The sequence below is a fragment of the Drosophila guanche genome, unplaced genomic scaffold (assembly GCF_900245975.1).
Source record: "Drosophila guanche unplaced genomic scaffold, DGUA_6, whole genome shotgun sequence".
Classification (NCBI taxonomy): Eukaryota; Metazoa; Arthropoda; class Insecta; order Diptera; family Drosophilidae; genus Drosophila; species Drosophila guanche.
The window spans coordinates 8,284,304-8,309,470 of NW_022995745.1; the positions used below are offsets into that span (position 1 = coordinate 8,284,304).

At 51.0% G+C, this 25,167-nt stretch overlaps 4 protein-coding genes across 9 annotated transcripts; 2 read left to right on the top strand and 2 right to left on the bottom strand.

Moving 5' to 3' along the window:
- Nucleotides 1–387: 387 nt before the first annotated feature.
- Nucleotides 388–1,237, top strand: LOC117580844 (mitochondrial fission process protein 1). Its single transcript, XM_034267589.1, has 3 exons — nucleotides 388–537; nucleotides 614–839; nucleotides 900–1,237. Exons 1-3 carry the CDS (start codon nucleotides 450–452, stop codon nucleotides 1,060–1,062), a joined length of 477 nt encoding a protein of 158 aa, XP_034123480.1. The 5' UTR covers nucleotides 388–449; the 3' UTR covers nucleotides 1,063–1,237.
- Nucleotides 1,238–1,380: 143 nt separating this feature from the next.
- Nucleotides 1,381–7,206, bottom strand: LOC117580843 (glutathione synthetase). Of its 6 annotated transcripts, none has more exons than XM_034267586.1 (8): nucleotides 6,878–7,201; nucleotides 6,592–6,814; nucleotides 6,303–6,515; nucleotides 4,981–5,387; nucleotides 2,558–2,600; nucleotides 2,262–2,500; nucleotides 1,803–2,187; nucleotides 1,381–1,743 (listed from the first exon to the last, which is right to left on the bottom strand). In XM_034267586.1, the coding sequence occupies exons 2-8, from the start codon at nucleotides 6,748–6,750 to the stop codon at nucleotides 1,444–1,446; spliced, it is 1,746 nt and encodes a 581-aa protein (XP_034123477.1). In that variant the 5' UTR covers nucleotides 6,751–6,814; nucleotides 6,878–7,201; the 3' UTR covers nucleotides 1,381–1,443. The 6 variants fall into 6 exon arrangements, 5 of the variants coding, with proteins under 5 accessions (XP_034123477.1, XP_034123476.1, XP_034123475.1 ...); XM_034267585.1 differs by having other exon boundaries at nucleotides 1,803–2,190; nucleotides 6,592–6,810; nucleotides 6,878–7,199; XM_034267584.1 differs by having other exon boundaries at nucleotides 1,803–2,190; nucleotides 6,878–7,199.
- A 3,695-nt stretch (nucleotides 7,207–10,901) lies between these two features.
- LOC117580917 (myb-like protein AA) lies at nucleotides 10,902–13,034 on the top strand. The gene has a single exon (XM_034267681.1). It carries the CDS (start codon nucleotides 10,902–10,904, stop codon nucleotides 12,978–12,980), a length of 2,079 nt encoding a protein of 692 aa, XP_034123572.1. The 3' UTR covers nucleotides 12,981–13,034.
- A 5,511-nt stretch (nucleotides 13,035–18,545) lies between these two features.
- On the bottom strand, nucleotides 18,546–20,201 carry LOC117580918 (mitochondrial import receptor subunit TOM70-like). Its single transcript, XM_034267682.1, has one exon. It carries the CDS (start codon nucleotides 20,199–20,201, stop codon nucleotides 18,546–18,548), a length of 1,656 nt encoding a protein of 551 aa, XP_034123573.1.
- Nucleotides 20,202–25,167: the final 4,966 nt, after the last annotated feature.

Genomic DNA, 25,167 nt, shown 5'->3' on the forward strand with positions numbered 1-25,167 from the left:
TTTTTTTGAGTTCACTGCTTTTCGGGAGTTCTGGGAGAACAGAGAAACATCGATGGTAATGTTAGCCCATTGTCGACCAGTGGGTTTGAAATAAACACGCAATTTATTAAACTGAAATTTTAGCATATTTTGGGTAATTTCAGGTAAAAGATATCATGGTTATATTTATTTTCAGTAAAGAGGAGGGCCCACTGACAAGGAGAATTTACAAAGAGCATATTTTTCTAAATGTTTCAATGTTTTAAAATGGTGGGGTGTTACGTGGGCTAAGTTTAAGCATGAACGTATTTCGATATATAATTACGGTATGAGAGGTATATTTTGGTATATTTTTGATGCTCGTACGGTATATTTGACATTTTAGTATATTACGTTAAAATAATCATTCCTATTACTTAATTCCTTAGAATTTATTCTCTGCTAACAAACCCCAGGGTGAAGCATACACAATGGCAGGCGCATCCTCGCCCCCGAATATAGCTAACGAGAAGTCCAAGGAGGTGGACATCTACCGCGATACCTTCATCCGTTACATGGGTAAGCCGATGAAAGTGGAAATTCCACAAACCCGTTGGCCGTGGGTGACTGACACACTGACACACTACTCTTTCAGGCTACAGCAATGAGATCGGCGAGGCCTTCAGACCCCTGGTGCCCAAGTCGATTGTGGCCGCCTCCTACGGCATGGCCATTGGCTACGTGTGCACAGACACCTTCGATAAGTCGTTGCGGCTGCAAATGACTGGCGCCTCCAATCGCGATGTCGGTATTTTGGCCGGCGATGTGTTCAGCTGGCAGATGATGGCCTCTGTGATAATTCCGGGCATGGTCATCAATCGGTAAGTGGGCAAGGCACCTGTACTGTACTCTCCCAAGGCTCATCGACAATTCTCTTCCAGAATCACTTGGGCCAGCAGACTGATGCTGAGCAAGGCGCCAGGGGCCATTCTGAAGACGGTGCCCACTCTGATAGGACTGGCCAGCATTCCCCTGATCATTCATCCCATTGATAGTCTCGTGGATCGCCTAATGGATGAAACTTACCGCAAAAAAGTGCGGTAGTTAATGCCTTGCCCTCCGCACTCCTACTCCCTGTTCCGGTGATAGTCTTTAGCTCTTAAGAATTGCCAAATGACAAATGACAAATGATACATGATACATGCCACTCTGCTCTGCATCGTAGATGACAGCCAGGGCCTTGAGCCAAATGCAATTTGAATCAATTCGTAACACGTAACACATAGATTAAATTTGATATATTTACGTTGTATTGCAACTGAGACAACACGGACACTCCTCGAAAACGATTTGGGGGTAGGGCCGAACAGGGGGGGGGGCGGGGGGTAAAATGTACAATATGCTTTACAAAAATAACTCTTCTCTTTGCACGCATGAGGCCACTGGTGGAATGCCGCTCGATTGGTGGACTGGCGGGGACTGCAACTAGTTCTCGTCCTCGTCATCGCTGTCAATCAGATAGGGACTGTCGAGAGCACCCAGGCCAGCGGCCACGCCGCCTTCATTGGCCGTCGACAGCTTGGTGCGAAGCATGTGACCGGCCTGGTAGTTGTGAATGATTTGATCGGCATCGCCAATGACCACCCCAAAGATTCCCAGCTCGGAGACCATGTCCACAATGGTGGGCGGCATCTCGGCACCGGGACGCACCATATATCCCTTGGTCAGGGGCGGATGTATTAGGTCCATAAGTATCCAAGCCGAGCGCTCGACGCGCGACATACGCTGCAAGGTACACAAGCGATTAGAGAAGAATTTTCGTGAATCATGGGGCTGGATCTCACCTTGAGGGCGTCTGGAATGTCCACACCATAGACATTATTGCCACCGCCCTCGCGCTGCGGCTTGAGCACAAACTTTTCGGGTGTGCGCAGGGCCATCTCGTAGGTGGCATTGCCTGCCTCGTTGTCGTCCAGCGAGTAGAGGCCGGTGAAGATTTTGCCCACCGCCTTCATTTCCTCCGGATCGTTGATGAAGCGCTCCAGCACCGCCGGCTGGGCCAGTGCCTGCTGCACCTTCTTCGTACCCGCCAGATGGTACTGGATCGACGGACACTTAATGGCCAGCGACGTCTCCATCAGGTAGCGGGCATCCCACTCGTCCTGCGAGTGATAGTGTCCAGGCTCGTAGCCGGCACGGAAGTAGATCACAGCCACCTCAAGGCCACCACTTCTGGAGGAAAGAAACAAAAAGAGAAACATGAATTAGAAAGAGACCAGAGTCAGAAGGGTAATCGTGCGTACAGCAGGAGCTCCTTGTTCAGGCCGAGTTTACCCTCGCGATGGACTTCGGTGAGGGTGCGACGCAGCACCTTGATGTGTGGATAATTCTCACGGATGTAAAACTCGTGGAAGCGCTGGTCGCAGATGTTGTACGACACGTCCTCGATGATGAACAAGATCACGGACTGCGGCTTGGCATAGATGTCCCAGGCCTTGACCATTCCGTCACAGAGTCCAGCCAGGGCGTTGTTATGGGGCATCTAGTGGCAACAGAATTAGCTTAAGGCGATCTCAATATGGAGACGGGGAATACTCACATTTGGCAGCTTATCGGCATGTCCAAGTTCCCTCAGCACAAAACTGATTTGGATCGCAGCAGAAGATTGGAGCAGAGAGAACAGAGAAGAGAGATTAGCATAATTCTGTGGCCAGACCAGCGACCAACAACAACAACAACAGCAACAGACAACAAGAACAACAGGTGAGAAGGGGGGAGGGTTTAGGGTTTTTAGGGGCCAAAGTTAGTTAGATTTATGCCACAAATAACATTTGTATTAAGTGATAATCAATGGTGTGAATGTGTAAATGGGTTTGGTGGTGTGGCTGGGGCTGTGGCTGGGGTTGAGGGATGGGTATGGGATAGAGTAGGGTTTTAGACATGGTAGAATGTAAGCTGCGCAGAAACACCAGAAAGGTAAGCTGGGAGGAAGATGTTATGGATTATTGAGCAAGCCATTCATGAACGTTGCATGAAGAGAGAGTACCATGAGGACAGACGTTGCACATAAGAGTGGTTAGGTGTGTGTTTGGTGCAAGACGTTTCGCGGCATGCAAGACAAAACAATAGAACAACAGCATCAGAGAAAGAGAGCGAGAGAGAGTAGGAGAGAGTGATAAGCCTCGATCTATGGAGATTCTACGGATGAGCTTTGGTGTGTGCGCATGAGTGGCAATGCTTGGGAGGGAGTTAGAGGGGTTTGTTGCAGGTGCGTAGGTGCGTGTGTGTTTTTGTAAGTGTGAGTGTGATAGATAGAAGAGCGCTTAATACTTCTGCAGCTGCACCAAGTGTGTGGCAATGCCACCGAAACTGGAGGCAACCGTGTTGATTTCGACCTGCTTTATGGCACAGCCCTCGTACACGTGACCCAAATAGTCGGAACGCAATAGGCCGATGCTATTAGCCTGTAATTATGATCATTATACATTATATATATACATTTCACAGCAACAAATTCCCTTAAATGCTAACTAAACTTAAGCCAAATCTAACAAAAAATATATTTAAAGCGAAAGTGAGAAAAAAAAACAAACTAATTATATTGCTTGATCAATAAATCAATCAAAATGTGTTTTGTTGCGCACCCTCCTCCCAGTCTATAATTTATAGAGAGAGAGAGAGAGAGAGAAAGAGCGATAGAGAGATGGAGAGCGAGAGATGAGACACAGTTATAAGTGTGGAGAGTAGAGTGGAGAGTGACAAAACTCTGGCGATTGGCATGGATGAATGGAATGCGAGGGGTTGTTATATGAAGCCTTCAGATTTGTGTTGAATCAGCTGCCCATATCTAACTCTATTCTATACCAATGTCTGTTTCTGCTCCCTCACTGCGCCACCCCCCGCCGCGATGACTGATTCGACTTTTCGTATTTGTTTCGCTGTGTTGGTGTGCGAAGAAGGCAACAACGATAAGCCAGCAAACAGCAAAGCAGCTGATCCACAATGAGTGGCCACATTTTTGTTTTGCATTTTGTATTTTGTATTGTAATTACAAACCAATTAAAGCCAACAGCAACAGCAACAGCAACAGCAGTAGCTCTGGAACTATCCATTTACTCGCATTTACCAAAGCTCTCTCCCCGTCTTATCTCTTTGCGTTCCAAATGAACGTTAAGCAAATAATGTCAGCTGGCATTCTTTTCTATTCTAGCTATTCCTATTCCTATCTACTCGCACTGCTCGTCTATTTAATATATCTCTAGTGGGAGGTGCACACACTTCTCGAGATATATTCCACACGTGTCTCCTCTCTGGTCATGCGGGGAGGGAGACACACTGCTACTTACGGACACTTGCAGAAAGGCACACAAAATAACATGGACGTTATGGGGGATGGAAAGAACTTGGATGATCTGGTTAAAGCAATGTCGATTAGTTGGCTGCTTTGATTAGAGGATTAAGCGGGGGATGCGGGCGATCGTCGGAGGAGGAGGCGTAAGGCGGAAGGCGGAATGCAGCAGAGCAGAGCAGGCGACAGACTCAGCATTCTCTAAAGGGTGGTGCGGTGGGGGGACTCAACCGAAAAGTAATCAATCAAATTAATTAGCAAAATACATTAAGAAATTAAAGATACGCATACATGCATACATTTGCATAAGTAATTAAAATTCGAACGGAATGGAGAACAAAAGGAGTTTTAGCTTAGCTTCCAGCTTCCCTCCGTTTAGGCTACAGGAAGGACACTACAAAGGCAAACACACACGAAGCGCAGTGAGTGAAAGGACTAACATAACGGTTGTCTACGGTTTGCTTTCATAAAGGAACAGTGATCAATGATCAATGATCAGGTATCAGGTATCAGATGTGTGTTTTGGTGTGATCTGTAATCTATGATCTATGGGTTGGGATGGTGGATTGATGATGATGGATTGTGGATGTGTGAAGGTTGCGGATTTGTTGGGTGACAGTGACAGTGTTGTGTGGTGTTCTGTGGGTGGGGTGGCTGGTGAAGGGGGACAGCACCTTTGTACGGTTTTACTTGCTGGTCCCAAATGGCCAAAGCCCGAAGCTATCGTATTGATCTCGACCTGCTTCCAGCAGCAGTAGGCCGCCGCCTTGCGATCCTTGGATGCCACGGTAGCGGTGCTTACACCAGAGACCGTTGCTCGACTCAGCTGCACATTCCGCTTGACCGTCGCCTCATCCTCCTCCTCCTCCATCGTTTTTGCCCTGGCCCTGGACTTGGCCTTGCCGCCGCAAACGCCAACGCCAACGCCTCCTCCGCTTCCAGTCCCAGCAGCAGCAGCAGCAGCAGCAGTCGCTTCACCATCCTCGCCAGCCTCTCCTCGCCATAGCAGCGCCTTGGGCGAGAGCTCCGGGCATCCGGACTCAAGCATTAGGTCGCTGCGCAGCATTCCCAATGAAGTGCGCTTTGGGTGGCGATTGTTTGATTTGTTTGTTTGATTGATTCGTTGGTTGGTTGGTTGGTTGGTTGGTTGGTTGATTGGAGCAGTGCAGAGCGAGGCAATGATTTACGGATAATGGAGCAACAAATTGTGGTTGAGTTTGATTGATCAATTTGGACAGATTTCGGTTTGATTTGGTGGGTTTGGTGGTGTGTGTGTGTTGGGTGGTTGGTGGTTTTTGGTTTGTGGCGGTGCAATGTGCCGGGTTAGATTTGTTTTGGTTGAGTTGAGACGCCGAGAAAAGCAGAATGCAGAACATATGTGAAATTAATTTCGTATTAAATAATAAAATGCGAATACATATTAATTATTCAATAAATAAAGACGGAGAAGGAGAGAGAGAGAGAGAGAGAGAGAGAGCAACAGCAAGGGACGTGGAAATCGGAAATGGGACTTGGTTCTGTTGGGGCTTCGCCTTTCTGGCATTCCCAGATTGTTGTAGATTTACAAGCTTACTGACCGACTGGCGATAAGGAGGCCGCTCCTCCAGGATGCGCGCATAAATTACGCGCGAGATTATCTGAAGCTTCCACTATGCACATGGCTATGGCTATGGCTGGGGGCGATTTATGGATGGAATGGGATGGGCGATAAGATTACACCGACTGACCGACCGATGGGCGGTGGAGAGGCCGCAATAAATTAATGAGAAACCACCCACTGGCCTGCCCCTGCCACTGGACTAGCTCTAGCTCCTGATGGAATGTCTACAGTGTATGCCTATGGCTATGGCTATGATGAGTTGTGTACTGAAGGGTGGCTGTGTGTGTGTGTGTGTGTGTGTGCTCGACTGTGTGTGAATGCGGATGGAGGAATGTATATGTGTGTGTGTGTGTGTGGGTGTGGGTGGACGCAACGAAGCAGAAGACGGGGTCTCACCTGGGTGAAGCCATGGGCCAGCACTTTGCGATAGATGTTGAACAGATTGGCGGTGAACTCATCCACCTTGATGGTCTCCGCCAGTGTGGTGGTGATGAACTCCTCATCGTGGGCCACATTGTGCATCAGGCGGTTGATGATCGGCTGCAAGGCCACCGCCTTCTCGAACTCTTTGCGCGGAAACGAGGAGGGGACCAGCACAAACGGAGCAAACTGTTCAACGTACCGCCAGGGCAGGGCATAAACAATTAGCATTTGGCTGCGTCGCGCTCTGTCGCTCGCTACTCACGTTCAGGGAATCTTCGCTGAAGTTGCTCTTGGAACGCATCGCCGCACCGTGCATGATGGCATAGTCCTTGGCCTTGGCCGTCACCTCGATCAGCTCGTCCTCGGGCAAAGGCAGGCGGATGCAGTTCCGCAGAACAGGTGTGTTGGGATCGACGGACATGGTTATGATTCTGCTTTAGCTTCGGATTCTGGGATGTGGCTATGGCTGCTGCTGCTGCTACTGGCTGAAAGTACACGATCGATGGTCAACGACTTTCCGTTACTGCGACTTGGGGAGAGTGTCTCACATTGTCCGCCTGTTCGTGGAGAAGGCTCGCTGCTGAATGCCAGCAGTTACAGTCGGTAGTCAGTGGGTGTGCTTGTGGAAAACGCTATCTATCGCTGCCGCCGACTCTATTTCGTCACCGGTCGCAAGCCCTCGCCGCTCTGCTCTCGCACTCTCTGCTTGGGTCTGGGCTGTTTCTATGGTTACACTCGTCGTCCCTTGCGGTCGGGTGCACAACAATTTTGGCCAGTTATGGATTGGATTGGACTGTGTAGTGGAATTTACAAATTATATCTCAAATTGACGGGGGGGTGGGGGAAAAACTTAAACAGAAATTTTCAACAAAACCAAAATACAAGTGTGACCGCGGATTTATCGATAAAATATACCGTGTGGCCCACACAGATATACCGAAATATACCTTATAATTTTCGAAATATTCGGATGATATATAAATTAAAACTATATTCCTCAATTTGTTTATTCGATTTAATGTTACAAGCTGACTTTACCAATTTATCTAGCTTATATAAGATATATTAAAAAACAAACTGGATCATGCAGTTTCCCGAAAGCCGGAGCCTGGTTAAATGAGTTCAGGAACTAGTTCACTAGATAAGCCTTTTAACCCATCATCACCTCCAACATGGCAAAAAAGTAGACACACTTAATTTTTCTACATTTTTCTTGCTTAAATAATGGTTAAGAAAAAAGAAGAAGTTTGGTTTGTTACCGGGATTTGTATAATTTTTTTTAAAGTTTGCTACATGGTGTAAACTGCTTGGTGTAGATCAGCAGAGACACCTGATGTTCATTTCCTTGCATAAAGGTGTGGCCGTGCTCGAATAATGTGATTGTTGGCCACACAGGCACAGTGGCTAAAGTTTGAATTTTGCCCGGTCCCCCAGCGGGCGATTTGAAAATCTCTTGTGTTTTGTGTACATTCCAGATGGAATTGCGCTAAGATGGAAACCAGACGAGACAAGACGATACCCCGTCTGGTTATGTGTCTGATGGAAGCGTAGCCTGATTTCGTGGATGTTTTGAAACAGCGGACAGCTCAAATTCAAATAAATAAAGTCAAACGTGCAGCGCATTCGGGATGTGGCCACATCTGGCTATGTTAAACGATTGTAAATACCAGGCGGCTGTGATAAGCTTTGGCCAGCCCCATCCCCTGGCGATCTGCGGGACTCCAGCACGCTTGGCGGCTTTCTGGGTCACAGCAGAATCGATTAACGCTTTTACTTTATGGCTCGGAATCGCCGTGGCCGAGGCTGTCTTTATGCATTTTCCACCATTTTGCTGCAACTGCAACTGCAGCAGAGTGCAGCATCCCAAGACACAGACGCACACACACAAATAAGCACAGGGGCCCTGGGATTGGCCTGTGGCTCTGATTTGCTGCTGCCTCATGGGAAAAACTCGTTTTGTGGCGATCCCGACTGCGCCAAGGCGGCACTTGTTGCACTTGTTTTTCCAGTGGCACCCTGTTTGGGGAGGGGGAGGGGGAGGGGGAGGCGTCATGCAAATATACATATTTTGAGCCGCATTCTTGCTCTTTTGGGTAATTTTCTGATTAGTTTTCGGCATTCGTCTGGCTGCAAATAAAATAAAAAAATCATGAATATCATTATTAAGAGATACTCTCACATATAACTTATTGATGTGTGCGGCGGCAGAAAGGAAAATAACAGATAATATGCTCACAAATTTAATGCACGAATTAATTATAAATTCCGTTGGGCACCCGTTGGGTGACCGCTGCTCGGGTGCCCGTTGCCCGTCGCCCGCTGTCGGGCCGTTTGCCGCGAAAGCGGACAGCATAAGCACCTGTTGATAAAACATCAGCCAAATATCATGATAAATACTTGTGTTTGATCGCTCTTTTCTTCTTTTGGCTTTGCTTCGAAGTGTCTTTCGCATATCATTTGAATTTGACGCGAAAGTTCTTTATTTATGGCCGCAACTTTACTCCACGCGCCCGCGCCCCAGGCTACATAGACGTTAGCCAACACTGACATGAGATGCTGCTAGAAGTGCAGTTAGCCATCGCGCAAAGAGTGAAGAAAGTGCGTACCGGCATGCAAATGAGAAGAAATTACCTATTTTCGGTGCCGCATTGTGCGTGGCTGTTGCTGCCACATCACATAATTGAATTCTAATTGCGTACTTGATGAACTTTCTTGGTGCGTGCGTCAATTTCCATAGAGATTGGAGCATTGCAGGTGAGCGATCCCATCTGTGAGCTCGTGCATGTTCATGTGTGTGTGTGTGTACGTGTGCGTGCGCGATGTTCGTACAGTGGCGTCCGCTACTAACATGCACACCGTATGTACCTCTCCACTTACATTTCATATCGCCTCTGCACAATGGACAATTATTGAAGCTCCGCGATACCAACTGTGGGATATTGTGAGTTTCTGATTGAGAGCGTTTCCCCATCTAATATCACTTTCGGTGAACTCTAGAGCGTGTGGTGTGCCTGCAATCAGCACTTGATATCTCGGTTCTCTCTGCCAAGAACAAGGTGTGTTCTTGTCACCGCCGTTGTCGCCGGCTACTGTTGCGGTTGCTGCCACTGGCTCTTCAGCTACAATGTACTCGAGCTGCTGCTGCTGCTGCTTCTGGCTTTCTGATCAACGTGCGAGAGGCGAACGACAGCCTCTACATACAAATGGAGGTGGACGCTGGCCACCGAATAGAGGCTGGGTCTGGCCCAGCTCTGAGATGTTTGTGATTTAATGGCCTCTTTGTTATTCAAGTATGCCCATCTCTGCCATAGGGCATACGATCTTTCCAGAGAGTATCTGTAAGCAGCGCACTCCACCCAGTCCCAATCCCACTCCCAATCCCAATCCCAATGGTCACTACTTATTATGGTGTGCTGAAGAACCCAACCTCCTCCTCTGGCGTTTGCAAATTTATGATGTTTCATTAGCATGCAAAAAGAGTGGACAATAAATGGCTGGGGCCACAGCAAGGACAGACAGACAGACAGACAGACAGACAGACAGACAGACAGAGGGAGAAAAAGTGTTCGCCCCGAGCTCTCGAGCTGCTCCCCCCCCCCCGGGGGCTGGCAGATCTTAGCAGCTCTGACTTAAGTTAGTCACTGGGTTCGGGTCAAGTTTGTTGATTTGGAATGCTTAGCGGCTTTCGTTGGCCTCTCATAATCTCCCCGCGAAGCGAATTCAATAAATTAATTTAGATTTTCTGTAGAAACTTTTGTACCGCAAAAGAAATCTGCATATCTGCTCCGCTCCATCTCGCTTCTTTCGTTTCTTTTGGCCAAAAGGTCAATTTCGCTTTTGTTTTTTGTTGTTGTTGTTGCTTAGCGCCTGAACTTTCGCACCACTTGTGGCATTCCATCTCCATCTCCATCTCCATCTCCATGTCCATCCTTTGTGCTCGAACACATCACAAATAAATCACTCGGAATGAAGCAACTTTCAATGGAAGAAAGGAATATTTTTGGCTTTAATTTAGATGCCATTCCGCAGGGTATAGAATTTCTATTTTAGGATGCTCGGCAACTGCGACTTGCGACCCGGAGACTGGCGTAGGGTTTAACCGTTTTTATGGGTGTCGTGACCCATAAAAGGCCCTTTGGCATGGCTACAAAAGAAACTTTCATCCGCCTTGTTTGGCAAATCCCAGAGCCCCCTTCCATTCATCCACAAGTAGATCTGCGCTCTGCGGGGTTATTAATTATGGTGTCGATCCATTGACCCCGCCAGAACAGAGCCACAGAGCCACAGAGCCACAAATCTGCTACCCAAAACAAGTTCTAGAAAGAAAGTCAAAGCCAAAGCCAAAGCCAAAGCCAAAGCCGAAGCCATAGCCTGATGCTGTCTTGGCTGATGAATAATTCAGAGCCCTCCGGTTTGGAGGAAACCGTTTTCGTATTTTCGTCTATTTGGTACATTTGTGACGTTGCCATTTGGTTTCTTTTGGCAATTAGCTGTGGGTCAATAGGTCCGCGGGCGAGCTAATATAAGTCGCTGCCGGAGCGTCTGAGAGCTCAGTTTTAGACGCGAGTCGAGATGAGGAATAGCTGCGCTTGGGCCCTGCTGGCCACCATCGTGCTGTGGCTGGCCTTGGCCATCACCACCACCACGGCCGAGACAATGATCGAGGTGGACGAGAACGGGGACGAGTACGAGCTGAAACGCTTCTACATCCAGGGGCGCCAGCTGACGGGCGATGGCAGCAAGTCCCAGTGCGTGGTGACACGCCGCAAGCGCTCCAGTCGAGCGGCTGCCCTGCCCCAGTCCGTGTCCGTCAGCTCGCAGCAGCTGAGCGTGGAGCAGCTGCCCATGGTGGAGCATCGAGAGGGCTCTGCCACGATTGGCGCAGACCACGAGAGCGGCGGCACCAAGCGGCGGTATGTGGCCTTCACGGGCGTGCACCTGGAGCCAGCCGACGAGGAGGATCAGAACAATGATGATCAGATCAATGACGATGACGATGATGAGGAAGATTTCAGCGGGAACGAGGGTCAAAAGGAGCAGCAACCCAAGGCCCAGTCGCAGTCGCAGTCGCAGTATGTGCCCGCCGCCTTGGCCCTGCCATTGGCCCAGACGAGCGTCTCGCATCTGTCGCATGGCGTCAGTGTGGTGGCGAATGCCGCCAGCCAGGCCAACGTGGCCGGAGACGCCGGCATTGTCGTCGTGCAGTCCCACCAGCCGCCCAAGGTCAATCCCGACACCCACGCCGTCTTCGAGCTGAGGCCCGTGCAGCAGGATGTCGTGCAGGCGCCGCTCCATGCCAGCGCCAGCGCCAGCGCCGTGACCACGGTCCCGGGCTACTACCCGTTTGTGGCCGGCAGCCACCCCCACTGGCAGGAGTACGGCCTGCCCGGGGATGCGGACGCGGACGAGGACGATGACTACGATGAGGAGGAGGAGGAGGACTACGACGAGTTCTACTACGGCCAGGGCGGCTACATCAGGGACCGCCCCGGCTACCATCCGCTGGGCGAGTACGACGAGGAGCTCATCACCGAGGACAGTCCGACGACCACGACGGCCGTGTGGAGCACTGGCACCGACGACGACGACATTCATCCCGTCATCAATCAGGCCAACTCGAGGCCCAACAACAACAAAAAGAACAAAAAGAACAAAAAGAACCAAAACAAGAATCAGAGGAACAAGAATCAGCGAAACAAGAAGCAGCAGCTGAAGCGCAAGCAGGAGCTGGCAGAGAAGGAGCAGGAGGAGGAGCAGAATCAGAATCAGGACAATGTGAACGTGAAGGAGCAAAAGCAAAAGCAAAAGAAGAAGCCACAGCAGCAGCAGCAGCAGCAGGAGAGCTCCTTGGATGTGACCAAGAGGCCCATGAAGAAGCCATCATCTAGCGGCAGCGGCAGCGGCAGCTCCGTTTCCGTTTCAGCTTCCTCCACGGACAACACGGCCGCCGTTGCGGCGATCAGCTCCAGCGGGGATCTGGCACCCAACAAGAACAACAACAAGAACAAGAACAAGAAGAAGCGGCCCAGTGGCTCCGGCGGTGTGAACAAGCGGAAGACCAGGCCCAGCAGCAGCCAGCAGAAGAAGAAGCGTCCAGGAAGCAGCGGCAGCATCTCCAATGGCAACAAGCGGAGACGCCCCCGTCCCAGCTCGAGCAGCTCGAGCAGCTCCAGCAGCATTGGCGGCTATCGTCGTCGTCGCCCACAGCAGTCGCTCAGCCAGCAGGAGCAGAAGGAGCGTCGCCGCCGCCAGAAGCAGAAGCAGAAGCAGAAGCAGAACCTGAACCGAAAGCGCCAGCAGCAGCAGCAGAAGCGTCGCCGCCAGGAGCAGCAGCGCCGCCGCAGGAATCGCAACAAGAATCGCCAGTTCTACGGCGATGAGCCCATCATCAATTGCATTTACATCAACAAGGATCCACCCACGACCACCACGCAGCGCCCCTTCTGGAACATCCTGGGCCGCGACACGGGCAGCAATGAGCCCACACCAGCCCCCGTAGCAGGAGCAGAAGCAGCAGGAGCAGGAGCAGCCATTGCCAGCGATGAGGAAACAATGGATCCGGTGGCCAAGCAGGCCGTGCTGCAGGCAGTCAGACGCAACTTTGGCGACTTTGGCGGACGCAAGCGAACCAATCTGAGATTTGTCGCCTAAACATGGCTGGAGATCCCATCCCATCCCATCCCATCCCAGAGGAGCCCCAAAAGCACCCTGAAGGATGTGTGTGTGTATCCTTGGTGTAGTTTTTTTTTTTGCAGCCCCCTAGCCTTAGTTCTCTTTTTTTTATCGTATTTATTTATTTATTGTAATTGAAAGAACTTTTTGTGTTCGACGTCGATGAAAGTGCTTTTACCCGACGACACGTGGACACAAGTTTGCTTGGGGGAGGGTTCGCCTCGCGGGTTCCATTTGGGGATGGATGCACCCTGGCACCCTGGCACCCTGGCACTCTGTAGTTCAGGCATTCATTATTGATTATTCTCTGGCCACAGGGCCAGGCGGGGAACAGAACAGGTGTGTAACCCGAATCTGTCTCCTGATTCCTGCTCAACCTTCGCCCTCGCCATCGCCATCGCCTCGCGTGTCCTGCGCCCAAACTCAACCCCCGGGACAGACGACATGAGAGAGGTACATACGTGTCCGGTACGTCCCGGATATATCAGTGCACACAGAAGCACAGAGCACACGGACATGGACTTAGCAGAGAGTCTACCGCACACGCACACACACACACACTCTCACACACTGAATGCTGAAAGTTTGCATCCACTTGCCGTGACTCACGGTGCCATGGATCGATAGCAGCAGCCAGGCAGCCAGGCAGCCAGGCAGCCAGGCAGCTGCATTGAGTGCAACTTGCGCTTGAAAAAAACTATCTAAAAGATACACACAGACACAGACAGAGAGAGAGAGCGAGAGAGCGAGAGAGAGACGAGCGGACACGGACACGGACACGATGAGGCGCACTTCTCTGGTCTGGCTTCCCGCCCACTGTGAAACTTTTAGGTGGTAAGTACGTAGACGGGGTATTCCACAATTTGAGCACAATTTGGCAGCCACGCGACATGCGGCAGAGCACCTCGGTCAGCCAGCTCTTGGGATATTCCCTCAGTTCGAAAGAATATTTCATTTACAATGGCAACCTTTTGTTGTGGAGGGTTCTATGTGGGTTCACCCCACATAGACTCATAGCAGCTGCCTTCGCACAATCCCACACGGGAAAGCTGTGTGCATCTACATCTCAAGAAGTCTTTCGTGAAGGGTATTCAGTGTGCTACTCTCTCTGGATGACATTGTGGAAAAGAAAAAGCGTGTGCATACGGGACGCAATGGCAGGAGAGGCATGGCCAGCGAGAGAGAGAGAGAGCGAAACTGGTGGGTGCGGAAGTGGCGGAAGGTGGTCTCGAGGCCAACATTCGGCAAAACGCTTTTAGCAAGTCATTCTGGAGGGGGGGTCGGGTCTGCGACTGGAACTGGGGATACGCTACGGACATGCAAGGGACGAAACGGACTGTGTAGTCTGTTGTTTTTCCCCACATGGACACACACACATGCATGTGGGGCAGAAACCCACACAAAGTGCAACTTTCTGCAACTGGTCGGAGAAGGGAACCAGGAAGGAACGCAATGGAACCAGAGGTAAAGCTTCCGAGAATAGGGAAACTTGTGCTCAAATTATTGCCAAATTCTTACCAAATTCCCACTAACAGTCGAAAGTCTTTCCCCGTTACTGTTTGAGCAATATTTTGCTCCACCATCCATTTCCACTTATATTCCCATTCCCATCTTTGTTTCCGTTTTAATATCCGAATTGCTTTGCTTTTCTCACGAATCTTCGTTTTCCTGTGGGGGTCCAAGGGGGTTGTTCGCTTTTTACTGGCTGGGGCAGGGAGGTTTGAGTCACTGATATCCTGCGACGATTGCAACTTTATTTCTGCTTGTTTTTCCCGTTTTCCCGTTTTCCCGTTTTCCCTTTTCTTGGTGCGTTTTCTTCTGCTCTCTGTCTGAGCGCAGGCAAATGTTGACGCTGAGCAAACACAATTGCAGCGAAGGAGGAGGCTTTGCCACAGGCAGCGGGAGGCTGTCCTGCCCTGGGAAATAGCCAGAGGACTGCTCCTGCTCCTGCTCCTGCACAGCTGTGGTCAAGCGGGGCTCAATCGTTGGCGGAGTCTGTTGGCCGCCAACTGATTTATGGACACTTAAGGACACACCCCAGCACACTTCATCCCCATCCCCATCCCCAAACTGTGGCCAAGGTGTGAGCAGCAGATTGGACGCTCTCTGGACAGATGTTTTCCCTGCCCAGATCCTTTTTTTATGAGCGTTGCTGCTGCTGCCCTCGTCCTAGTTACGCAATGATTTGTCCGATTGTGGGCGTGTCTCCGTGCCTCATAAAACCCTCGAGCGATAAATGAGTGGCCTTCAAAGGTGCGTCTATTTAGCCATAATTGGCTGCCTAATTGGTTCATTGACCAGGCCTTCGGTGCGTAGGTGGAGAATCATTTTAGAAGGCTAAGGAACTTCCATTCGAAGCAGAAACTGTACTCCACTCCACTCCACTCCACTCCTTCCTCTCTGCTGGCTGTGCTCTCCGCTTTTCAGCTGTCGTCTGAGGGATGCTGCAAGGACAGCGCGATCAGACCCGATCATCAAGTTAATTATAAAGCGGCTGCGCGGCCTCAGCTGTCCGGGAGTGGCTCTGTGGCTCCCTCAGTCGCGGTAATTTGGAGCCGAATGTGGTGTGGCATGGGACAGTGTCTGGCTGGGGCACGGCACGAGCCACAACAAACCGCAGAAATGCAGCTTGCAGTCGGCCATCTGAGTGGGGAAAGGGGTCCGTCTTGAAGGAAGAAAGAGAACGGAGTGGAGTGGAGTGAGTGCCAGGAACAGGTCTCGCATCATCATCATCATCACTGGAAGGGGATTGGGAATTGGAACATTCATCCTGCCAGAGGACAATGACGCTGCTGACGATGATGTTGCAGTTGCAGATCGAAATTGTTCAGGGGCAGGGGCCGATGATCTCCCTCGCGATCTCACTGCTGCTGCTGCTGCTGCTCTGTGGAACGGGGCACGTGCCCCTTGCTTCGTTTATTTACGATGCCTCGGATGTTGTCTGATGTTGCTGCAAGGATGCAAGAATGCCTGCCTGCCTGCCTGCAACAGGCGCGTGCCGCCGCAGCTCGATCGAGGGATTCTCAATGCACCTGTTGGGCCCATTACCCATTTAGGGTCCCGCTTCTCGGGAAGCCAGCAACACAGAAGCCAAGGAACAGGTTCATCGTCCGCCACTCTACCTGTGGCAAGCTTCTCCCTCTTCCTCTCCCTCTCCATCTCCCTTTCCCGCTGGCCTTGGCTGTGAATGATGCAGCATCAGGATCGGTTTTGTTCAGCCCAGCGGCAGGGGAACAGTTGCCAACTGCCAAGGACATGCAGCCGTTGCAAGTGCAACTGGAATTAGAGCCATTCGAGGATTGAGTTTGAGTTGATGCTGAGAAGCCCCTCCAGGAATTGTTCACTGCTGCCACAGATGACAGACCTTTGGGTACACAAAATAAATTATAGATTCATCATATTTGGGGGTATTGTTGGGCTTTCCCTGTGGAGAAATATCTTCCCGCTGAAGACTGGAGAGTGCCTCTGTGGTTCTCTGTCTTCCAATCCTACAGCATGTTCGTGTAAGGATCTGCCTGATGTGCATACGTGTGGGGAAAAGGTTTTCCACACTCTGAACCTTAACGGCAAAACCTTCTGTCTGTAGCCAGCAGCAACTGATGGCAGAGGCAGAGGCAGAGGCAAGACATGTGCATGACTTCTTAATCTAATTTAACTGCAATGTCGGGGACGTTTTAATAGGAAAAAGAAATATAATAAAAACGAGAAAGAGACAGAGACAGAGAGACAGGGAGACACACACACACAGAAGAAGAGCAAGAGCCAACCCTATTGTCGTTAAGAAGAGGGCTGAGAAAAATAAGGAAAACCTGCGGGAATGGCAGGACAGCAACAGCAAGGGAAACAGCACAAAGCACACAGCCAGAGGGCCAACAGTCCAGAGAGCAATTAAAGAAAACGAAACGATGATCATAATGATGATGGTGAGGGAGAGGTAGCTGCTAGCTGGAAGATACTCGTACAGATGGAGGTAGGAGCTGGGCATGTGGTAGGGCGTGGGGCGAGCACAGTCAACCGCAGCGCCGGAAGTGCTGCACAAAGAGAGATAGAGATAGATGGATACAAAGATACAAAGATACAAAGAGATGAAGAGCAGACCAGACCAGGCCAGACCCGCTCAGACCCGACCCGACCCGACCAGGCCAGGCCATCGTCGATTTGGGCAAGAGCCGAGACACCGAGAGGGGCACCCGCGAGATCTCAAGACCAAAGTCGGGGGCATCTTCCTCATTTATCCAGTCATTCATTTGCTGTTGCTGCTGCTGCTGGTTGTTGCTGCTGCTGCTGCAGTTGCATTTCGCGCTTGAGAGGGCACGTGCCCCTGTGCAGTCGTCGGTGAACCCACATGACATTTTTATGCCCCCCGCCCGAACGTTGCTCCGCCATTCGATCTTTGAGGGTCTTGAGATGGTTTCAAGACTGATATTTGTGGCCTTTGCGTCTGCTGATTCTGATTAGGTATTCTGCAGTCGTTTCCTCTTACTTATTCGCTTTCTAGCCACTTGCTTTTGTGTTTCTTTTCTGGACCTGGACTTGCGGCTGTCTGGGGATGCCTTTTGTGCGGAAAGCGGTCCAGCTGCTGCCCCACTTGATCTCTGTCCCTTTGTAGCTTTATCTGTGACACTTTCAAGATGGAACTCTTGCATGCAAAACATCCTAAGATCGACCCACAATTGAGTGGAATTATCCGTTTTGTTCCCTTGCAGATCCCTTGCATCTCCATTGGGGGGCTTCCCTGTTCCTGGTTTAGTCAGCTTAGGACCCCAGAAGTTGCACAACTGCCAGGAACATCGAGGAGGAGTGGGCAAAGGAAGCCCACGCGACGCTGCCCACATGCCACACGTTGACGTGGCACTATCAAGATGATGACGAATGTCGCCTTGCAGCTGGCTCTCCCTCTCGCTCTCCCCCCCCCCCTCTTAATTTCTCTCTGTGTAATTTGCCGGGGCGGAGGCTCTTGTAGCGCTTCTTCCCCTTCCACACACACACACACACACACACACGCACACACAAACAGCTCCTTCGTGGGCAACGCTTCAGCGACTCAGTTGATTTGGCATTTGTCCTGCCGCTCGGGGCATAATCTGGACCGTGGTACGACAGCACGTACCAGCGTCAGCTGGAAGAGTTACTTAGTGCGGTGATCCTTTGCTCGATCGACTTGACAATCGCTCTCCTTCGTTACACCACACGGCACACGACAAACGCTGCCCCAGCCCCTGTCTTGTGTGCTTATCACGAGAGACCTTCTGTCTTGGCGGCTGTCTTCGGTTCGCTGAGCAAATGGCGGGAAAACAAAACCCAAATCCACACATGGAAAGACACATGTCCATCGCCTTATCGGGCATATTCATTGCTTCCCTGCCCGCTGCTCTCTGCTGGGAGGATCCCATGCGGGCGGATGGCAAGCCAAAAGGAAAAGCTTTTGCGATAAGCGCTGGCTGGGGGCGCAGCTGGGGGCGTGGGAAAAGCCCTCTACAAACCCTTCAAAGGTGGGAAAATGTTTCGTAATCTTTACTCAAACCCAAACAACTTTCCAACACATTAGACTGTGGCCTCGGGGCCGGCTGGGTGCCGCTGCTGGTCGACGCCCAAACCCAAACCCATGCCCAAATTCTTCTTGGCAACGGTGCACGCCATAATGCCATTGCGCACGGTGCAGGCGTGCAGAACCTCCTGGAGGGAGTCGCTGTAGAGGCAGGACTGGTTGAGCAGCTCCACGGCCTTGTCGGGATTGTGCCGCTTCATCTCGAGGGTGGCCAGCTTGGCGTAGGGCGTGGCGCAGCGGGGGTCCAGCTCGATGGCCTCGTACAGGAGCGGGATGATCAGCTCGGCGTTGTCGTGTTGCTTCAGCTCCAAGATGGCGCGGTTGGCCATCAGCACGGGGTTCCTGGGCGCCAGCCGGGCGGCCTTCTCGAAGCAGGCCAGCGCCCTGGCGAAGTCTTTGCGCTCGGACATGATGCTGCCCTTCAGCATGTGGCCATCGATGGTGTTGGGGAAGGCTGCCCCCACCTTGTCCAGCCTGCGGAGCGCAGTCGCCATGCGGGGCTGGTCGTCTTGGAGCTTCGCCAGCTGGTACTCGGTGAAGTGTTTGAGGGCCACGGAGCTGCCGTGGCCCGGGGCCAGGCACGAGGCCATTTCGAAGTCCACCAGGGCCGCCTCGAGGTCCTGAAGCTTGCTGTGGATCAGGGCGCGCTGGTGGTACAGGTCGGGATTGTCGGGCGCCAGCCGCGCCGCCTGCTCGAAGGCGTCCAGGGCCTCGTCCTGTTGCTGCAGCTGGAGGCGGAGGGCCCCACTGCGAATGAGGGCGTAGGCGCGCAGCGTGGCATCCGCGTCAGCATCGCCGATCAGTGCCTCAAAGTCCTGCTGGCACTCCGCGAAGGAGCCGCACAGCAGGTGGAAGGTGCCGCGCAGCAGACGCGCCTCCGGCTTGTGCCTGGCCCAGTGCTCGGTGGAGTCGATCTCCTCGCTGCAGGCGGGAATGACGTCCTCGAAGCGCTGGTCGCGGAAGGCCCAGTGGGCGCGGGGGAACCCTTGCAGATCCTCACAACGATCGAAGCTCATCGCCTGCAGCGGATCGGCGCTGAAGGCGCTCATGTGCGAGTTGATGTGCATCTTGGAGGGCAGGCGGGGACCCCGTTGGCGCATTATCGCCTTGGCATCGGCCTCTGCGCTCTGCTGGAGGATGCGCTGCAGGAATGACTCGATGGACGCGAACTCTAGGCTGCCATCAGAGATGCGTGAGACGTGGAGCAGGATGCGGGCAGCCGCCAGGTCGTTCAGGCACTCCTGCAGGTCCCCGGTGGCCTCGTTTGCACGTGCCCGACTCAGGTAGGCCATGCCGTTGCGGCAGTCGAACTCCAGGGCCTTGGCGCAGTCTCCCTTCACCGCTGGCCAATTCTTGAGCACCTCATGCCCCATGGCGCGGCTCTGGTGCAACACGGACATGCCCCTGCGATGACTGCTGATCTCCTTGCTCATGGTCACGCCACATTCGTCGATTGCCGCGACCAAGCGTCCATGCCCCATGGTACTGTCAGATAGCTCCGCCACCACCATGCCGTCCAGCTGCTCCTGCTGCTCTTCTCCCGTCTGGGCCTGTGGAATGGTTATCATCTTGGCCAAATACTTGCCAATGCCAAAGGCCACGGGTGTGCCCACAAGGAGGCCCAGATGCAATTTGCTAATCGTCAAATCCATTGAAAACGTTTTTAAACTTTAAATTTACTCCTTCAAAAATTTGGAAATCGACAATATGTGTGCTTATTTTGGGCTATTTAGTTACTGTTACTAGTTCGGGTGCGGATTCGAGTTTAAGTTTCGAGTTTCTGTCTGAACTGTTTCTCTCTGTGTGTGTGTGTGTGTGTGAAAATGCACAGCCGCCTGAGAAGGCAAACAATTTGCATACATATTTTGTGGATATTTCATGGTTGGCTCCTTTAGAAGATGATTCTTGCATAAATTAATCGTTACTTCATTGATGATTCTTGGCTGATTTCATGGCAGATTCATGGTCGAATTGCCTTCACTCTCCACGCCCCTCCCCCCTTCCACCGCCATCACTGCTTTGTACCAGTTTCATGGCTTGCACGTGATAATTGCCGGCCACTTGCATGTGATTTACTGTATATGTATGTATGTGTGCGTATTTGGTTTCTGTTTCGGTTTCGTTTTCACTTTCGTTGTTGCTGCTGCTGCTGCTGCTGCTGTCTTGTGTTTTGTTTCATTGATTGCATCTCGATTGAATTTATTATATACACAACACATACATATGTACATAGATGGCTGCATATTTATTCATTTGTTTTGTAACACCAAAATCACCAAAATCGCTTCGATGCTTACAGTCTCGTTTCACAAATATATGTATACATACAATCGCAGCATTGCGAAGAACAGCAAACTGATTTAGATATTTACAGCTAGTCATGTGCTTTGAGCTTTTCAGCTATGTCTCTCCCGTTCTGCCCTCAGTATGATCGAAGCTGCATGCAAATTTCTGGGTAAACGTAAACAAAGCGTGCAGCCTCGCATACATGAAAGCTCTGCGTTGAATGGCAGGGAATGGGAAGGGAAGAGTGTGGCTCGAAATTGAAAGCTCATAGTACAGCAGGAGTCGAGGCTTTTGCCAGAGTCAAAGACAAAATGCAATTAATTTAAGCTCCGTATCTCGCTCTCTCTCTCTCTCACTCTCTCTGCAATATGTGAGCTGCGTGTTTAGGCCTTGCACACATATATTTATATACATTCATAATAATACATTGTATTAAATGTGCATACAGGGATTTTATAGTGCTGACCGAAAGTCTGTCTAGCGTAAAGCATCAAGCACGAAATGCACGGAAAAAGTGGAAAAGCGTTTCCTGGTCATGCTGTGGGCGGAAGGAAGTGCATGGAATTCAGCACTCCATTCCCCATCCATCTCTCTCTCTCTCTATCTCTCTCCTGCTGCTGCTGGCTAAAATGTCAGATGTCTGGGCCAAAAGGAATCGGAGCGTTGAGTCGGCGTGCCGAATGCAATTATGGAGTGTCTGCTCTTGTCTGCTCTCCTCCAACCAAAATGCCAGAGCCTTTGGGATTAGCCAACAGAGGAGGCCACAGCAGAGCTGCCACAAACACAAAATACAAACACAAACACAAACACAAACAGAAACAGAGCCAAACCCATGCACACAGATGCTTCCCGCAGAGCGTGGGCGAGACGTGGGCCACACCCAGTCCCAGTCCCAGTCCCTGGCCCTGGCCCTGGGCCGACAGCCACCCTTAATGTCAGCCGTTTAGCTTCACCTTTTGGCCCCGATCCCTGCCCATCCTCAGCGCTCATGGTGTGCGTTAAAAGTCACGATTAAGCGCCGCATCAGCCGCGTCAGCCCACTAAAGAACTAAAGAACATCCCCCAACTCCCCTCATTGCACTCTCGTTTCCCCTGATGTCGCTCCCTGATGTTGACTCTTCCGCAACTTTGTTTTTGTTGCTCGGGGGGTGGATGTTGCTGGGCCATGGGCTTGGCTTTCGGCGTTCGGCTTTCGGCGCATAAACTGCATGAAATGAAGCAATTAATTTGGGAAAAGTTCACTCCGCAGGTCACATCATGCGGCAAAAGGTCAGCAATCATCATCAGCAGCAGTGATGAATGTGTGCAGATTTATCAAATTTGATTAGCTGATGGCCCAGAGCGGAGTAGGATGAGTTGGAAACAACTTTAGACTAATTCTACATCCATATCCATGGATACTTCTTTTAGTTTCTTTTCTAATCTGAACATTGATTGAAGATAATTTTATTTATGAATTATGAGCATAACGCTATGGCCCTCTCCCTACCGAAGACTGGCCCCATAATCGAAGCATATAATTAGGCAAGGAGTCGACTGAGGGGACACACAGCTCTTTGGGAGCCCAGCTGGTTCTTCCGGCTGCTGATTGCCGCGAAATATGTCTCACTCGAAGCGGGAACTTGAAGAAGCGAAACTAGTTTGCGCCTTGAGAGCTTTGGCTGGGTTCGGGCACTGGGTTCTAGTTCTAGTTCTTGTCCAACATGACATAAGAAAACAAAAGACAACGCCCTGGACAATGGACCACTCACCGAGGGACTCCGAACGAGGGAAAAAGAGAGAGAGAGAGAGAGAGATGGCCGGCGCAGAGTGCAGGGTGCAGAGTGAGACAAAGAGATGGTCAAGGAGCGAGCACAAAAGCACACAATGAGTGGCCAACGGTCAAGAAAAGTTCCCAGCACCAGTGCCAGCGCCATTTGCGACCTGACCTGATCTGGATATGGGATAGGCACAGACACAGCCACAGATCGGGGAGCTAAAGAAACAAATAAATAAATAGACGAAGCGAAGGCGCATCTCGCATCCCATCCCGAACGAGAGCGCGAAAAATGCAAATGAGCCGCGAGACCGGAATGGGATCGGCATTTGGGACGGGACGGGACGGGACACTAAGTAGCCAGCAGCAGCGGGACTGACCATTGTCCAGTGTCCGGGCTTATTGCAGGGAAGGAAGGAAGGAAGGAAGGAAGGGCACAAGGGTTGCGCCTTGCTCTTGCTCTTGCTCTTGCTCGGCGATGTCTTGAAGTTTTAGGTCAATGCAATTTCCCGGTGCCACTGCCCCTCTGCACCTCTGCACCTCTGCACCTCACCCTCTCCCCTATGACTGTGCCCTTTGCCGTTTGCTCCCATTATAATGAGTTTCGCGCTCGTTATTCAGCTATTCACCCCTTCCCGATGCCCGTCTTGGCCTGCAAGGCCCGAACCGATCGCAGCCCTCCCATCCGACCACGGGTCGCAGTTGCATTTGGTCAGCAGTTGGCCGCCTTAATTTACGGCCCTCGGGCCCCGATCCGGGCGACCTCATTTGAATATTAGTTGGGTTGGGTCTGGGTTGGGTCTGGGTTGGTCAATGATCTTGATTTGCTTTGCGGATCTACGCTTCTATCTCTCTCCCTCCCTTCCTCTCTCGCTTCATCTTTATCTCTGCTGCGACTGTGAAATTGCCATTGCCAAGACATTCTCACATCCTTAAGCATTACACGCTTGACCAAGCGTTCCCCTCTAGATGTCCCTCTCCCTGTCTGTGCTGCCCTGGACTCATATTTCATGCCACTGACCAGAGTCCCGAAAGCCGCGTCCCAGCCCGTTCTGCGACTGGTCAACATGCGTATTACAATTTGATCCGGAGTCCGAATCTCTGCTTGATTAGAAATTTGTTTTATGACTGCGTCATTTTGCGCCCCCTTCCCCTTACCCTATTGCCCTGGCCGTTAGAGTTTATGCTTAATTTATGGATCCTCCTTTTGGGTTAATGAGAGTTTGATCTCACTGCGATTTATCTCTGGTCACGGAGCTGGACGTCAGGGCGGAGTCCCTCTGGATGGAATTCAATTATTATGTGGTGGTCAGATTTCTGTATGGATGCACCAGACACCCGCGATAGAGGAGCTCTCCACTCCGTTTGGCACTTTGTTAAACATTTCTAGGAACCCCAAAGGCGTTTAGGAGCCCTTTTAGGAGTCGTTTCGGTTCAAGTTCGGAGTTTCGGATCGGACCCAGCCGAAGAGCGCACCCGATCGAAATGAGGTCAGTGGCCAGGAACGAGGGAGAGAAAGAAACAAAAAAAAAAAAAACGAAAAGGAAAAGGAAAAGGACAAGCTGGCAGGACCCTTGGGCATTGTGCTAAGACGTAACGGTTTTTCGCTGCTTTTATTATTTTTGTTTTTTAGTTCAGAGTCCGAATTCGAGTTCAAGCAGGAGGAGGAGGAGGAGGCAAAAAGAACAACAACGAGGAGAATGAGAATGCGAATGGGAATGGGAATGGGACGTGTCCGATGAATGGAATCCTAAATGAGAGCAGGACAAGTTTGCCCAAGGATTAGGCAGAGGGAGACCTAACGGTCAGTTTGCGGCCAGAAATATCAAATAGAAACAGACTTAGGATAAGCTGAAGCTTGCAGCACAAATCTCTGAGTGGCAGCTGCAACTTGAAGAGAATCCTGAAGGAAACCCCATTAAAAAGAGCAGAGAAATTTAGGAAAATAATCTGTAAAGAAAAATCCAAAGGGAGGAACTAATCATCAAAAGCATTCTTATAATTATGTTTCCTAATGGCAGACTAAGCCTCTGCCACAAGTGGCACAATAATCTGCCGCAGCTTGCCATTGGCTCGTGCAGGAACAGCCTGGGGATTGGTCCAGATCAGACCACAAGAGCGACGAAACCCTTGTTCCAGCCTCACTAATGGATGCGGAAAACAGACATTTTCCAACCCAAAAAGTGGCTCTTAACTTTGGCGTAACCCTCAACCCTCAACCCTCAACCCAAGAACCCCTTGGACCGAGTACACAGAAGCTAAGACAACCCCTGGCATCCTTTTGGGTTGAAAGTTCAAAGGACTTTGTCGGACATTTTTAATGGAATTGTCGCTGCAGCAGCAGTAGCAGCAGCAGCAGTAGCAGCAGCAGCAGCAACAAATTCAATTAATTTTTAGCTAGAAAGTTCAACATTTGCGCCCTGGACATTGGTCATCATCGTACAGAACCCAACCCTGTCCTTATCCTTATTCACATCCTCAGGGCCATGGCAGGGGCAGGAGGTTAGGGAAGCGTAACGAAACTGGATCTCCGGTCAGTCAATGACGATGCAGATCAGATGATTGAGTCACCCTCC

Excerpts from the sequence above, each read along its gene's own strand:
- LOC117580844 (XM_034267589.1), top strand. The coding sequence starts at position 450 with ATGGCAGGCGCATCCTCGCCCCCGAATATAGCTAACGAGAAGTCCAAG. Across the intron at positions 538-613 it reads TACCTTCATCCGTTACATGG|GCTACAGCAATGAGATCGGC; the intron begins GTAAGCCGATGA and ends CTACTCTTTCAG. Across the intron at positions 840-899 it reads CCGGGCATGGTCATCAATCG|AATCACTTGGGCCAGCAGAC; the intron begins GTAAGTGGGCAA and ends ATTCTCTTCCAG.
- LOC117580843 (XM_034267585.1), bottom strand. The coding sequence starts at position 6,750 with ATGTCCGTCGATCCCAACACACCTGTTCTGCGGAACTGCATCCGCCTG. Across the intron at positions 2,601-4,980 it reads GCAAGTAAAACCGTACAAAG|TTTTGTGCTGAGGGAACTTG; the intron begins GTGCTGTCCCCC and ends GATCCAAATCAG. Across the intron at positions 2,191-2,261 it reads CTGAACAAGGAGCTCCTGCT|AAGTGGTGGCCTTGAGGTGG; the intron begins GTACGCACGATT and ends TCTTTCCTCCAG.
- LOC117580917 (XM_034267681.1), top strand. The coding sequence starts at position 10,902 with ATGAGGAATAGCTGCGCTTGGGCCCTGCTGGCCACCATCGTGCTGTGG.
- LOC117580918 (XM_034267682.1), bottom strand. The coding sequence starts at position 20,201 with ATGGATTTGACGATTAGCAAATTGCATCTGGGCCTCCTTGTGGGCACA.